At 40.1% G+C, this 14,322-nt stretch overlaps 1 protein-coding gene across 1 annotated transcript in view; it reads left to right on the plus strand.

Moving 5' to 3' along the window:
* The first annotated feature begins 2,055 nt into the window (after positions 1 to 2,055).
* Positions 2,056 to 14,322, plus strand: part of kcng4a (potassium voltage-gated channel, subfamily G, member 4a) — a 32,229-nt gene continuing 19,962 nt past the window's right edge. The window contains exons 1-2 of the mRNA XM_033968799.2: positions 2,056 to 2,269; positions 2,839 to 3,480. Coding sequence (XP_033824690.1) covers positions 2,162 to 2,269; positions 2,839 to 3,480 — 750 coding nt within the window. The 5' untranslated portion in view covers positions 2,056 to 2,161. The remainder of the gene's footprint in view (positions 2,270 to 2,838; positions 3,481 to 14,322) is intronic.

Below are 14,322 nucleotides of genomic sequence, written 5' to 3' on the forward strand. Positions count from 1 at the left end.
TTGGGAGCTAATGTTTGGTGTTTGTTGCGCCGTTTGCAGTCAGTCTTGCAGCTAATAACTCAGTGTTCTCACAATGTTCTTTTCTGTCCCTGCTCATTTTCTCACACCTGCCATAAAGAACAGCCCTGTCCTAAACGGGTCATAAGGTTTTTTTGTTTTTTTTTTCCCCTGCTGTTCAACTTGAGTGACCACAATAGCCCTCCTGTTACGGCTGCGGCGCTGATCGCTCTGTCTGTCTTGTTTCCAGAGAGAATGAGAGGGAGGGGCCTCAGCACTGCAGTCTCATTGAGGTGTGCTGTTCGTACTCTCCACCTCTGTGTTTTCTGCCATTTTCTATAACAGTCTGTCTTTCATTGCACTGTCATCCTTATATGGCCCCATTTCAATGCCATACATATTACCGGGGCTGTCTGCCTTTAGTTGTTTGCACAGTTGATCAGTCGGTGTTGTCTTAGTTGACCAAAACTTTTATTCGTTGATTAATTATTTGACTAGGAGTATAATGGATTTACATGGACCGTAGCAGAACGGAGAGGGCGTGTATTTGGTAAGCTGGACATTTGGGAATAGACTGTTTAGGCAGTTTATTCTACCTTTTTACACACAAATGGACTAGTGCTTCTTGTCTTTTCAGTGCACTATGGGTCAAATATATTGAATTTCTTTAATCGACTACAGCCCTCCATATTGAAGGTAGAACAGACTATTTACCTTTAGTTTCCCTCCATGTCAGAGATCTATGTAATCCCTCAGTTGCCCGGGTTTGATCCAAAGTAAAAGAAAAATCAATCAAATCGATCAACTGGACAAAAAGTTGTAGGAGTGAAGATGTTTCTGCTGCTTATCCAAGATGCTTCTTCAGTTCTGGTCAGATTACTGCTGGACACTGCCTTATATTTATCTTGTATACGCATATCAGACACAGGAATATGTCAAAACTGTCAACATTAAGATTGTATTAAATGTATTTAAGGAGCCACAAGGGTTGTAGGACTATATGTGTTGGTCCCAAAGGCAAATACATGGCTATGGTAAAATTGGAAGTGTGATGAATGTTACACCTACCATTTCTTGGAATTTCTTGGCATTTATTGTTATGTTCCGATAAAATATAATCAAATCTCTCTGCTACTTTTGAACCTGTGTAGCGCAGTAGTGATCTGTTACAAAGAACCTTCAAACATGTCAAAACGCCAAACAAACCTCTTTGAAGCAACTGTTCGACAGCCATTTGTGTAGTTCAGTTTGACAGTGTCACTTTCTTAAAACCCGATTTTAAGTTGGCACGTACAAAACTAACATGTGATAAGAGCTGGAGTTAACTAAAGAAATTCTTACTGAACTAAAGACATGTGCTTAACTGACAAAAATGAGAGTAAGTATAGCATTGGCAAAAGCTTTTCATTTTTTCTTGGGTTTTGTGCCATGTATTCCGAGAAGCAGTAAACCGCATCTTCACAAGTGCAAAGACAGGTTTAAGTCACTTCCAAAACTCTAGCTAATTGACTCCATGCTTTCTCTTATCTGCCGTCTGCTGTAATAAATTATGATGCCATCGACTGGTTAATCGGGTACATGACTAAAGCCCTAATGAATCACATGTGAATGCCACTCTGGGTACTGACCGTTCACCTTTCGACTTGTTAAGTGCAAATCCAATCACACTCTCTGCTGTTTGAAACCCGCCTGACTCACATCACGCTCTGTTGTTTTCTACAGGATGCCATCATGAGCGCAGGCCTTCCCTAGCCCTGCCAGCCAGACACAGGACACCCCTGGCTCCCTGGACACCGCACAATTGGCATCAGATTTATGCAGCTCTGCCCCTGATCAATCCTAACACACTCTCTATGCAGGATTCTCTTTTCCGTGGCAGGATAATCCCACTGATCTGCTGCATCACCACAAACTACAAATAGTGTGACTGTAGATGACCAGACGCTCTGTTGTCTGGTCTGAACTTTGCCATTTGGAAGTCAAAGCCATAGCTCATCCCTCAGTGCTCTGAAGGGGAAAGGAGAAAGCCATTTTTTTTTCTCAAACTGGAGTGATTTGCATGTGTACAGTTTTGGTGATTTTAAGGGCTGCTGGGTCCATCCTGTGAAGCTTGTTTTTGCCTGAGCTGCTCTTGAGGTGAGCAGCGTGTGTCCCAGATGCCGCCATGCCCATCATCAGCAACGCCAACCATGACTTTAGCAACCTGTCTGTTAGCGACGACAGCAGCCTCGACCGCATCTTCACCGAGATACCAGAGACTGAGACCATCAAGGTGAGGAACGGGACATGTGGATATAGCTTTTCTTTGTTTTAGCCAATTTGTTTTGAATAATGTGTTGATATTGATTTGTTTTCAGTGCACTGCAAATGGAGATGCATTACAATCTGCCCTGCTAGATTAGTTTAGTTTTGTTGACAGACTGCATAATGAAATTTATTTATAACCAGATTACAATATATGAAAGTGCCAACTCAGTTTTAAAAGCATGCTGAGTGAAATGTTTGAGCCTTACTTTGTCTGGTGTCTAGACTAAAAAAGTAACTCTCTGGTTAATAGTAGGTGGAACTAGTGTGGGTTGGATATATGCTAAAAGAGAGTGTATTGTGTGAAGAAGACATTTTTAGTTAGTTACCTCAAAAGACACAATTATGGGCTTTTGGCACATTTCTCATAAGTGTTATTGGAATAATTTGTAAATGTTACTCACTCTTAGACAGTAGGAGTTTGTTACTTTTGTCTGTTGTTGATAATGACAATTGCAGGGATGTGAACAATATCAAGCAGCCATATAATACATCAGAAAAACTGTAACATTCAGCGTTCTTGATCTGTACCTTCAGGGAGTCTACTACCAAAGGGCTCAGTTCATCCGTCGGCCTGAGGACTTGCTCTCCATCGACCACGGCCTGTTAGCGGTGATCAATGTGGGGGGAAATCGCTACACCTTCCCCTGGAGCACCCTGGAGCAGTTCCCCCTCACACGCCTGGGTCGTCTGTGCGGCTGCCGCTCGCCAGAGGACATCGCCGACGTCTGTGATGACTACGACGAAGCCCGCAAGGAGTTCTTCTTCGACCGGTCACCCTCCGCCTTCAGGGTCATTCTCAACTTCCTGGCAGCGGGCAAACTGCGTCTACTGAGAGAGATGTGCGTTCTGTCTCTGCATGATGAACTGACGTACTGGGGCGTGGAGATGGCCTACATGGAGCGCTGCTGTAAAAGAAAGATGTATACTCGGATAGAGGAGGTGCACGAGCAGGAGAGGAGAGACGAGGAGAGGAGGCAGAGGAATGCCATGCAGAGAGTTCCGGTGGAGGAGACACGTTATCGGAAGGTGATGAACTGGCTCAGAGACATGGTGGAGAATCCACAGTCAGGGCTACCAGGGAAGATCTTCGCCTGTATGTCAGTCATCATGGTGGCAGTGACAGTGGTCAGCCTGTGCATCGGGACTATGCCGGACCTGAGAGAGGAGGAGGACAGGGTAAGTGTGATGTACTTGTGTAGTGTTACACCAGGTTACAAAATGCATAGCACATTTTTTTATTGCACCCTTTGGGCCAAATATGCAGTAATATTGTTTTTCTGGTTTTAACCAGAATTTAGACATAAAAAAGCAAACAAAAAACAGTATTGTCAAAACGGCACAGTGGTTAGAAAGGTCAACTGGTTAAAACTGGCTAAAAGGTTTAATGAATAACATTGTGTGACAAAAGAAATGCCCACAGCTCAGACATTACAAAACATTTGTGAATGACAAAACCCAAAAGGATAGAACATTCTGTCTGCTGAATAACCTTTCAAAACATGTGAACGTTGTTACCTTTTAATGCCAGAATGATTTAATTACTCTGAGATTCTATGGTTTTTGATGGAATGACTCAAGAAATCTAATCAGCCAGATCGATTTTCATTTGTCTTTTTCCATCATCTGATCACACTACACATGTTAGCATGATGTACTACCATACAGCGCACTAAATGACTCACTGAATACTCTTGCAAAATCAGTTTTTTTATAAGAAAATCCATCCTCTGTAACTTATCACCACTGCCGATCTTCTATGCTAATTTATTATGCTTCAGTCTAATAGGCTCCATGAATTAGCTCTAATTTACAAAAGATTGATTGTGACTTCTGCCTGTGTTAATTTCCAGCCCAGAGACTCATTTATTCTGAACTTTATAATTTGGATGATTTAGGCGTTTTCACAACTTTCCTGCTCGTGTTCTATTTAGAGTGTACCGTAGAGCTATTTTTGGCCTAAATAAACATGGTACCGCTCGCTGCCAAATTGTCAACTATTGCGTGAATGTGTCCCGGTAGTCACACCCGCTTAAATATCCCAGTGGGACAAGCGTGGAGTGTGCAGTCATAGCATGTGCCTTGTGATTCCTGTCTGTCCAAAGCACTGAATAATGAAGCCCAAAGCTGCTCAGTCAGGCCTGGCCAGTATCTGTCAGTAAACACTCGGGAATAATGAAACGTCCTTACTGTATCGGGTGCACAAAGACACATGCTTTTGGACGCACACACAATTTCACACTTAAGAAGAGACACACCAGACTGTCATGGTCGCCTCCGTACATAGACAGTGGTATAGAGCTTATACGCTGTGACCGATCTGAAGCTTTGTGAATCCTACATTCATTTACACTACAGTCAAGTGATGTCCTTGAATCCTTTGCTGCGTCTGATGTGTGGGGCTTTGTTAGTTTGTTTGGCTGTTACTAAGATAAGGCAGAAATGAATGTCCACACTTTTACATTATTTTAGGACCACTGCAGAGAGAAACTAGGCCTGTCTTTTAAAGTAACTATGCCAGAGGTGCAACTGCGCTTTGTCAAAATGAGTTCTAATATCAATACCAGTATTCTGAGTTCTGAGTATTTGCTAATATGTGTTGCCAAAGGATACTAATGCAGAGACGAAACAGAGATTTGAAGGCAATGCAGAAAACATAAACATCATACCACATTTATCCATATTATCCCAAGCAACTTTGCAACAGGATTGTATAAACTGAACTGTAAACACGAGATGTTCAGCTTCACGAGTGTAGACTCCAACATTACTTAATGAGAAAGATTTTTATGATAATATGACCAGGGGTTCTCTGTTGTTGTTACATTTTTATTGTTATTATTATGTGTTTAAACCATATATAAATCCAAATTTGGATTATTACTTTATTGGTGTCCATCAAAAATAATATGTGTTTCAGATTGTATATCATAAGAAACTGTTTTGTGGGACCCCCAACACATGGCCCAGGGACAACTCTACTTTGAGAGCCACTGCTATAAACTAAAAATACAAACATAATGATATGATATGAGTCACTATTAAAGTGACAACTGCATTCATTTTTATTAAAATGGTATTTTCCTATCTCAAAATCATGTCGAAACTGCATAATACAGTACTATGGGCAGCTCAAATGATTACATCTGCAACATCTGAAGTATGTCTGGGCTGGGTACAAAACTTGACCCATCCGTGCATCCAGACACCATTAAGAGCTGATATTGAATCCTACAAAAAAGCTGTCCTCTGTGTGCCAGCCATACTTCTAGAGACATCACCCGGAGCATTAACCTAGTATCGATTTTGATATGAACGTTCCCAGGCAGCCAAAAGACCCAGTACAGGAGAGCGTAAGAGAGGAAGGCACCCACTGATGAATGCCTTATGAGCTGGGGAATGCTGCCAGGAGCACCCCCTGGTCTGGTGGCGGTCACAGGATCACAGATGGAACAGACTGAGAGGGCAATTAGACATTTAGAGCCCGGCCATGAGATTCAGAGACACAGCAGACCCGCACAGGAGAGTTTGAGTGAGAGGTTTGACACGGGCCTTTTACAGCCACTGATAGGACTAAGCTGTGAACTAAATCTACGGGCAAACTGCTATAGCATTAGACAGCACTGACAACGCTAGGAGTGAAAGAAGCGAGAACACGGTGGAAAGAGATAAATGTGTATTGATGTGTAGTGATGCTGAGTGACAGTTTTGTGGGGGAACATACGCCTTGTAGTAAGCGGTGAGAGTTTCCTTTTGAGATGGGCTGCTGTGAACGTTAGAATTGACATTTTATAAAGAGTGGATGCAAAACGCTGTCTGTAAGTATTGCTTTTTGTTGAAGTGTATATACACTTCTGTTATTATAGTGAGATGTTCCACCGTGTTATTTAGGGTTAATAATATTTACCTAATATTGTGTCTTACCACAACTATGCAGATGACACTCAGATCTATGTCTCACTGGCAGCAGGTGAATATGGACCAGTGGATTCACTCTGCCACTGCATCCAACAGATCAGTGTGTGGATGCAAAACAACTTTCTTTTGCTGAACTCAGACAAGACTGAAGTCATTATCTCTGGCCCACAGAAACATAGAGAAAGTGTCAGCAGTCACCTCCAGTCTCTCTCTAAAACCTTCAAATCAGGCTAGAAATCTAGGGGTAATAATGGACTCAGACTTGAACTTTAACAGCCACATCAAATCAGTAACATCTGCAGCTTTTTACCACCTAAAAAACATTGCAAAAATCAAAGGTATACTGTCAAAGCCAGACTTAGAGAGACTTATCCTTCAGTAGGTTAGACTACTGTAACGGCCTGCTCACTGGTCTCTCCAAATGAGCCTTAACACAGCTGCAGTACATCCAGAACACTGCTGCTCGGGTCCTGACTAGAACCAGGAAGTATGAGCACATAAGTCCTGTGCTCAGATCTCTGCACTGGCTTCCTGTAGCTCAAAGAATAGACTTTAAAGCAGCACTGCTTGTGAACAAGTCTCTCCATGGCCTAGGTCTAAAGTACATCTGCGACATGTTAGTGCCATATGAACCATCTCACACTCTGAGGACTTCAGGGACCGGCCTCCTGCTGGTGCCCAGAGTCAGGACTAAACATGGGGAATCAGCGTTTAAGTTTTATGCAGCTAAAACTTGGAACATTCTTCCTGAAGATGTGAGACAGGCCTCTACTTTGACAATGTTTAAATCCAGGCTCAAAACAGTTCTGTTTAGCTGTGGATATGACTGAAAGGTTTTTATTCTGCACTCTTCTGTTTCTTCTCTTTTAATGTTAATTTTATGATGATTATTTGTGATCATTTATGTTTTGATTTGTGTGATTTTAATGTCTTTCTTATTCTGTAAAGCACTTTGAATTACCTTGTGTACGAATTGTGCTATACAAATAAACTTGCCTTGCCTTTGCTTTGCCTTACCTTTGAGCTGGGAGTTTGCAGAGTCATAAACAAGTCTGGAAACTGTGCCATCTTTATCTTTTAATGACTGGGTCTACGCTCACAACACTACTTTCTAATAGACAGAATGACTTCAGTTTATGATATTAAGCATTTATTATTCTTATAAAAACTTGCATTAATACGATGAGAGCGTTGTCTCTTTTACAGACCTGACTCATAACTTGTCCTTTTAGAATAACAAGTTATTTTCGAGCAATAAAACGCTGGTACTAAAATAATAGCTTAAAAATTAAAAGAAAAGAAGAATTGAATGAATTAAAACATACATGGAGTTGTTTTATTTTTGTTTTTTTTCTTTATTTCCGCACCTCATCAGTTGGACAACAGATCAGGGTCAAGACTCAGGTTAGAAGCTTTGGGCGGTGCGTCACAGCAGAAGACAACTGAAACCACTCCGACAGAGCGGCGGTGTCTTACCAGAAAGAGTACTCTGCTACAGGCGGAGTATCTATGGAGACTAAACTACCGTGTGGGGCGATCACATGCCCTGCTTTAGCCTCATTATCATGTTTAATGTATTAGCAGAGCCCAGAGGAACACACTCTTTCCTCAAAACAAGACGCAATAGGTTTGATTCCATAGTCCTTCTGGAGTTGGTTTATTTTTAACCTCATATGGAAGATGACAGTAGCAAATAAGGTGATAAACAGTTGACACTCCATTCCATAGTGTTTATTAGGGATGCAGGAAGTGTTGCTGGATCAGTCAATATCCTGGTTGGGCCTTTAATTTGACGTAATAAGACCATTTACAAGCAGATTTTGGCTCAGGACATCTCATAATGTTTGAACCTGTGTGCATAAGAAGATAAAAGAACACAATTGGATCTATTTTATATTAAGTTAACTGTGTTTTGCTTGCAGAAAATAAAAGAAAAATTGGTCTCAGGGCCGTATTTTGCCCCTGGGCCACAATTTGGGCATGCCTAATGTACGTGTATAAATGCCAAAGAAGGATACGGTACTTGTAATTTTGAAATGGTTTAGCTAATTTTAGATTTCCATTCAGGATGAAGAGTTATATTTATGCAAAATCTTTAATGTAAAGCTTAGGCAGCTAAATGTAATATTAATTCAGGTGTCATCTATGGAAAACAAGCAAGTTTATCTCAACAATACAACTAACCACATATGTAAGTGTAACCATGCTTTAAAGGTGAACTATGTAACTTTTCGGTGGAGGGTATGCCACTTTTGCGTTCTTGCTTTGCCTGGAATGCTCCGTATTAGACATATCTCCAAGGAGACCATCAGGTGGCATCACTTCTTACTTTGATAATACATGTTTTTCAAGGTCTAGCAACAAAAACTTCAGTTGTGAAAAATGTACAGGGCAACATTTCAGGCAATGCAATAACATCTCCATAGAAACAAGCAGGTGCCAAACTCCACCAGTTGCCTAGTGCACTGTTAAACTTTATTCAGTTTCCATGTAGACAAACCAATACATGATGTAACTTTTTCCTACTATTGCACATACATAAACTGTGGCTGCAGTGCCCCCTGACAGCTTGGCTCAAACACAAATAACTCCATGTCTCTGCTTTCATGTCCCTGTCTCTCTGCGCCTCTTTGAGTTTTTGTTCGGTGGTCCAGTAAAATCCACCTGCCTCGTGCATTCAGACTGACCATCCCGGGCTCCGGTGCTGCAGGAATCATCTTTAATCCCCCCATTGTTTGTCTCTGAGCCAAAATCCCTCAAGCTCTCATCATCAGTCATCCTCTGTCTCTATTCTAGCGTGAAAAAACCTATAGATAAAACATAGAGGATGAAAAGAAAGTCAGCTAGTCAAATGATCATTTCTATTTCTGGTTTTTGCATACATTCTTAACCAAATAAACGTTAACATATGGTGACTGGAGGTGTCTAGATAGAGATTTTTTAAATTTTTAATAGAATAACAGTGTTGCAATAGATGAAAGAGTAGAAAAAGTTCATTCTTTTTGACATTTTGATTTAATAATGTCATTGTCCCTGCTTCTAAAAGCTCTTTTGGCATGTGTTTTAAAGTCTGCATAGTCCAGTTAACAATTACGATGTTTGAAATACACTTTATTTTGCCAAAGCAGAATGAGCCAAGACACAAGATGAATGACCTGCCTCTTTTTATATATGTCTACGTGAGCCCTGTGTCCTCAGATGATCCCTTACATTATATCACTGAGCTCACTGCTTTGGGTGAGTGGGGTTTCTATCTCACAGCTGTGATTTAAGCTCAGTGATAACTTATTCCACTCTATGTCTGACTGTGTGGCCTCTATGCAATCTGCACTTTATGAAATAACCTGCCCATCTGTACTGCCAGTGTTTTCCTGCAGCAAGCAACAGGACGTAGACTACAGATGTTAAATGGAAGTATAAATTATGTATGTGAAAACGGATTTTTGGGATGAGGAGAGATTGTGGTTTACTCGCTTGCGTTCGCTTGAATTGGTGTACTTATCTGGAAGTAGTAAATATTTCATCAAAGGCTGTTTTATTTACTGTGGTGTACAAAAAAAAATGAAATATTTCCATGTTATCTCAATAAAAATTCATGGGCTTCCTCCTGACTAAAGAATATATATAGTTTAAGAATGAGACAATACGATCTTTTTTTAAATGTGCTGTTAAGTTCACAATTTTGGCCTCCCACTTTCTGATTGTATTACTGTATTTGTATATTTTTGCAGTCATTGTAGTACTTTTGGGGTTACAGCTTCTCAAGACATGGAACTCAGCAAAGTTAACCCTTTTTTTTTGTCTGAAAATACATTTGTGAGATCTTGTGGCATGAGATCTTGTCCTGTCCCGAAAAAAATAGACAAGCCTGGACTTAAAAACATCTATTTCCTTAAAGGGCCCATATTACACTATGTTATAATGTTGTTTCCTCATCAAAAACATACCCAGAGTTGTGTTTTGTTTCATGTTCAACACACAAACTCTGCATATTTAGGCTGAGTTCTTCTCTCAAGCTGAAAACACTTGTGATGTAATGCGGTAGTGCTACACCTTCACTAGAATCATTTGGATCATTTCAGCTGTGAAATTTCCCATCTCTGCTCAACAAAACGTAAAAAGTAGCTGTTAACGTGAAAAGTACTTCTTCATGACATCACAAAGTGGAACAGAGCGTTTTGAGCTTTTGAAATGTAGACAGTCTAATAATAAACGATTATTCAAAACAGTGTGAATGGAACAAAACACAACTCCAAGTATGTTTTGATAACGGCATTATAACATGACTTAAAGCTCACAAGAGACAGTTTTGTGTAATACAGTGGTCCCTCATTTATCGCGGGGGTTACGTTCTAAAAATAACCCACAAGAGGCGAAATCCATAAGGTAGTCAGCTTTATTTTTTACAATCATTCTATATGTTTTTTGCTGTAAAACCCCTCACCACACACTTTATACAGTTTTCTCACACAGGCATTAACATTTTCTCACATTTCTCTCTCGTTTAAACTCCAAGTTCAAACCTTCGCAGGCGCCTTTGTCAGTGCAGAACGTTTCATCGACATTGTGGGTTTTGTCGGGGAGAAAACAAATTGCAAACATACAGCACTTCAGAGTCACACTGTGATCAAACATTTATGTAAATTTGTCTGAACACATTCTGTACTGTACAGGAGACACGGCACGGAGGAGACTGATGGACAATGGTCTACAGTCCAACAGCAGAACACAGAACACAATGCACGTTCATACACTGTAAAAAAGCACGTCAAATTTCAATAAAATAATCCTCGAAAGGTGAACCACGATATAGCGAGGGACAACTGTATGGGGACCTGTAATTGTCATTGATGAGTCTTAGTTGCCTTGGCGGTCATAAACACAAATGACGCACTGAATATAATAACTATAGTCAATATATGTATGTGAAATGGGGAAAAAGGCTAAATTATGACATTTTGTTTGTATGTTGTGTTAAGAATTACAGTTACATTCTCACCCATACATCCCGCACTGACTCAATGTGTACTGTCGTATCATCGAATGCTGTCACTTTGGGCTCAGTGTGATGTGTCTTGCACAGCAGACCACCTGCCAGACAGCCCTGGGACTATTTTTAGCATATTACATATGGATACCTGCAGACACTCATTATCACGGTGCGTTAGCAATTTAGATCCAATTGATTATCATTAACTGTAATTAATCCAGGTTTGAAAAATGTAAACATAAGCAGAAAGAGTGTACTGTGCCCTCTACTAATAACAACCGAATGTGCTGATCAAGGTGTTATGTTGCCACGAGGGACGGGACAAGATCATGAGGAAAATGGTAAAAGAAAAATTCAAATCTGTCAACTGGGCAAAAAGTTGTAGGAGTGAAGACGTTTCTCTGCTCATTCAAGCCGCTTCTTCAGTTTCCCCCAGAGGCTTGGATGAGCAGCAAAACGTCTTCACTCCTATAACTTTGTGTCCTGTTGGCAGATTTGAATTTTCTTTTACTTTGGATCATACCTGGATGACTGAGGGATTATACAGACATGAGGAAAAACATGTTCTGTTCTACGAGGGTTGAATAAATAATTAATTATATGTACACTTACTACTTAAAGTTTCATTCTGCTGTTTATTTATTGCATCTCATGTTTTTTTAACCATATTATACATTTAGAATACTTTTTTGTTCATAATACTACTTTTTTTTTTTGTCAGTGGCATAAATTACTATCAGTATTATCGTTTATCGTCTATATTTTCTTCAGCAATATATTGTACTTCAAAATTTGTTATTGTGACAGGCGTAGATAAATAATCATAATCATAAATAATGTCAAAATCACACCTCATTCTGATGGACCTAATCTTGTTACGATACTAAAACTTCAAACTCGATAATGAGACTAAGGAATAGACTCAATACTCAATACTGATTCCTATACCACGATGATAATAAAAAAAAACCAAAACACTCATGTCATTTCCAACGATAAATGGTAGTACTTTCTTTCATATTACCATGTGTACAGTCTATGTGTCTTATACTTGTTCTGATACAGCTCAAGATCCTTCTAAAACTCTTCTGTCCTGTGAATGAGACTTTTTAGTATTGATATCTACTCAAAATCTAGTTCGATACTTGTTTTAGTATCAATTAGTATCAGATTTTCGATACTTTTGACAAACTTGGTACAAATTGTGTTTCTAGCTACCATCTTCCTTATTTGGTAAATGTTCATATTATATTATAGTACTTTTCCATTCACACACACATTTATACACCAGTGTACGCAGATACTGAGGTGGATTAAGTGTCTTGCCCAAGGACACAACAGCAGTATTCATCTGTGAGAGCTGGAATCACACCGTCAACCTTTGGATCAGCGGACAAACACTCCACCAACTGAGCTACTGTCGCCCTTATATTATTAAAACTCCTTTGGCTGCTTTATTAGACAGGACGGTCTGGCTTGTAAAATGGGAATGAAGAGCGGGGAGAGACATTCCACAAGTCGTTTAATTAATAGCACGACGCCGGGAACAGCCACACGCCCCGGCATCTAACTTCACTGCATAAAAGATTGAAAAACGGATAACAAAAATGAATACTTAGCTTTATGTCCCTCGTTCTATCCTGTCCCCAGCTTACCTCATGATTCCAACATGCCTGCCTATGTTAAAGCCTATTTCGATGAAGCGGACCATATAAACTGACATCTGGCTGAAGGTTTTTGGCCTGTACATTCATTGGTTGTGGAGATAAGCCTGTGCGCATGCTGCCTCCCCTGATAAATCCCCCACAACCTCTTTTTACAATCCCTCGACATTCCCTGGGTCACATTGAGTTTACATTTTATTACCGCTCAAATGTCAAGAATTCAAGTTTATTCCCGGGCTAAAGTTGCCGTCCTCTTTGAGAAAGACCTATTCATTTATTTAGACTTCAAAGTATTTTAGCTTTAGTTCAGGCTGTCACTTAGATTCATGTCTTTAATATTCTCCCCGGGTGATAGGCTTTTCTTCATGCAAATTCACTCACTGTGTTCTGTCTGGGGGGTGATTGGAGAGCCTGCTTTATACTGTTTAACGCTATAAATTGGAATGGGATTTGAAGTCAGATAATTACATCCCAGGGCGTCACTCCCATGTTGAGATGGGGCGACAAAAGGACTATATTGAATAAGTTAAGATCCAGATTGTGGGTTTAGGCATGTTTCGCGATTGACTTGGCACTCGAGCGGGCCGAGTCGATACAGAATCAATGTGAGTAAGTGATTATGGAGTGGGCAGACCGCAGGCTGATTGCACTTTCGGGGGGAAAAAAAAGGCCCAAAAGGAGGAAGATGGGGGTGTATGAGGAAAAAGTTAAAGGTACAGAAATGGGGATGATATCATAAACACTGCAGAGATAAGTTGGAGCGCTGTGGAATCCTAGAGGGGCTTTGAAAGTTTAAACACAGTCTGGGACATAATGTTATTACCTGAAACAGAAGAAAGAGCATGCTCAAGCAGACACAAGTCCCCTGTTTAAGTTTATTCATTTGACTTTCTCCAATTTTCGGATGCGGTGTTGACAATCATGGTCCATCACGTCATTTGTAGCTACTTTTTCAGATTGTAAAGAGATATGGAAGCACGCTGATATGATTTTTTTAAAGAGATTTTCTTGTTTCAAAACAGCTTTTCAGTCTGTGTAAACTGGTGTATGAATGTGTTTGTGAATGGGTGAGTGGTTCCTTAATGTACAGCGCTTTGAGTGACTTGAATGTGGAAAATTGTTATAAAAAATGTGCCTATTTACTGTGTGTTAAAATGCTACAGCGCTAATTAACAGTTTACTTTTATGAGATTGATCTATATCTTGTTAAAAAAATTGTTGGGAGAGTAAACAGGATTTTATGCACAGTCAGCTAAACACCCTATTTCATTAAAGGTTCTATATTACGCAAAATTCACTCTTGTTGTTACCTCATCACAAAACATGGGTGGACTTGTGTTTTGTATTTGCACATGTTTGAGTAGTTAGTTTACAAGTTAACACGTTTGTTTAGTAGAGGTCGGACATTCCAGGGCTAAAATTATCCCAATGATTCTAGTGAAGGTGTGT

Source organism: Periophthalmus magnuspinnatus, chromosome 6 (genome assembly GCF_009829125.3).
Source record: "Periophthalmus magnuspinnatus isolate fPerMag1 chromosome 6, fPerMag1.2.pri, whole genome shotgun sequence".
In the NCBI taxonomy this organism is placed as follows: Eukaryota; Metazoa; Chordata; class Actinopteri; order Gobiiformes; family Gobiidae; genus Periophthalmus; species Periophthalmus magnuspinnatus.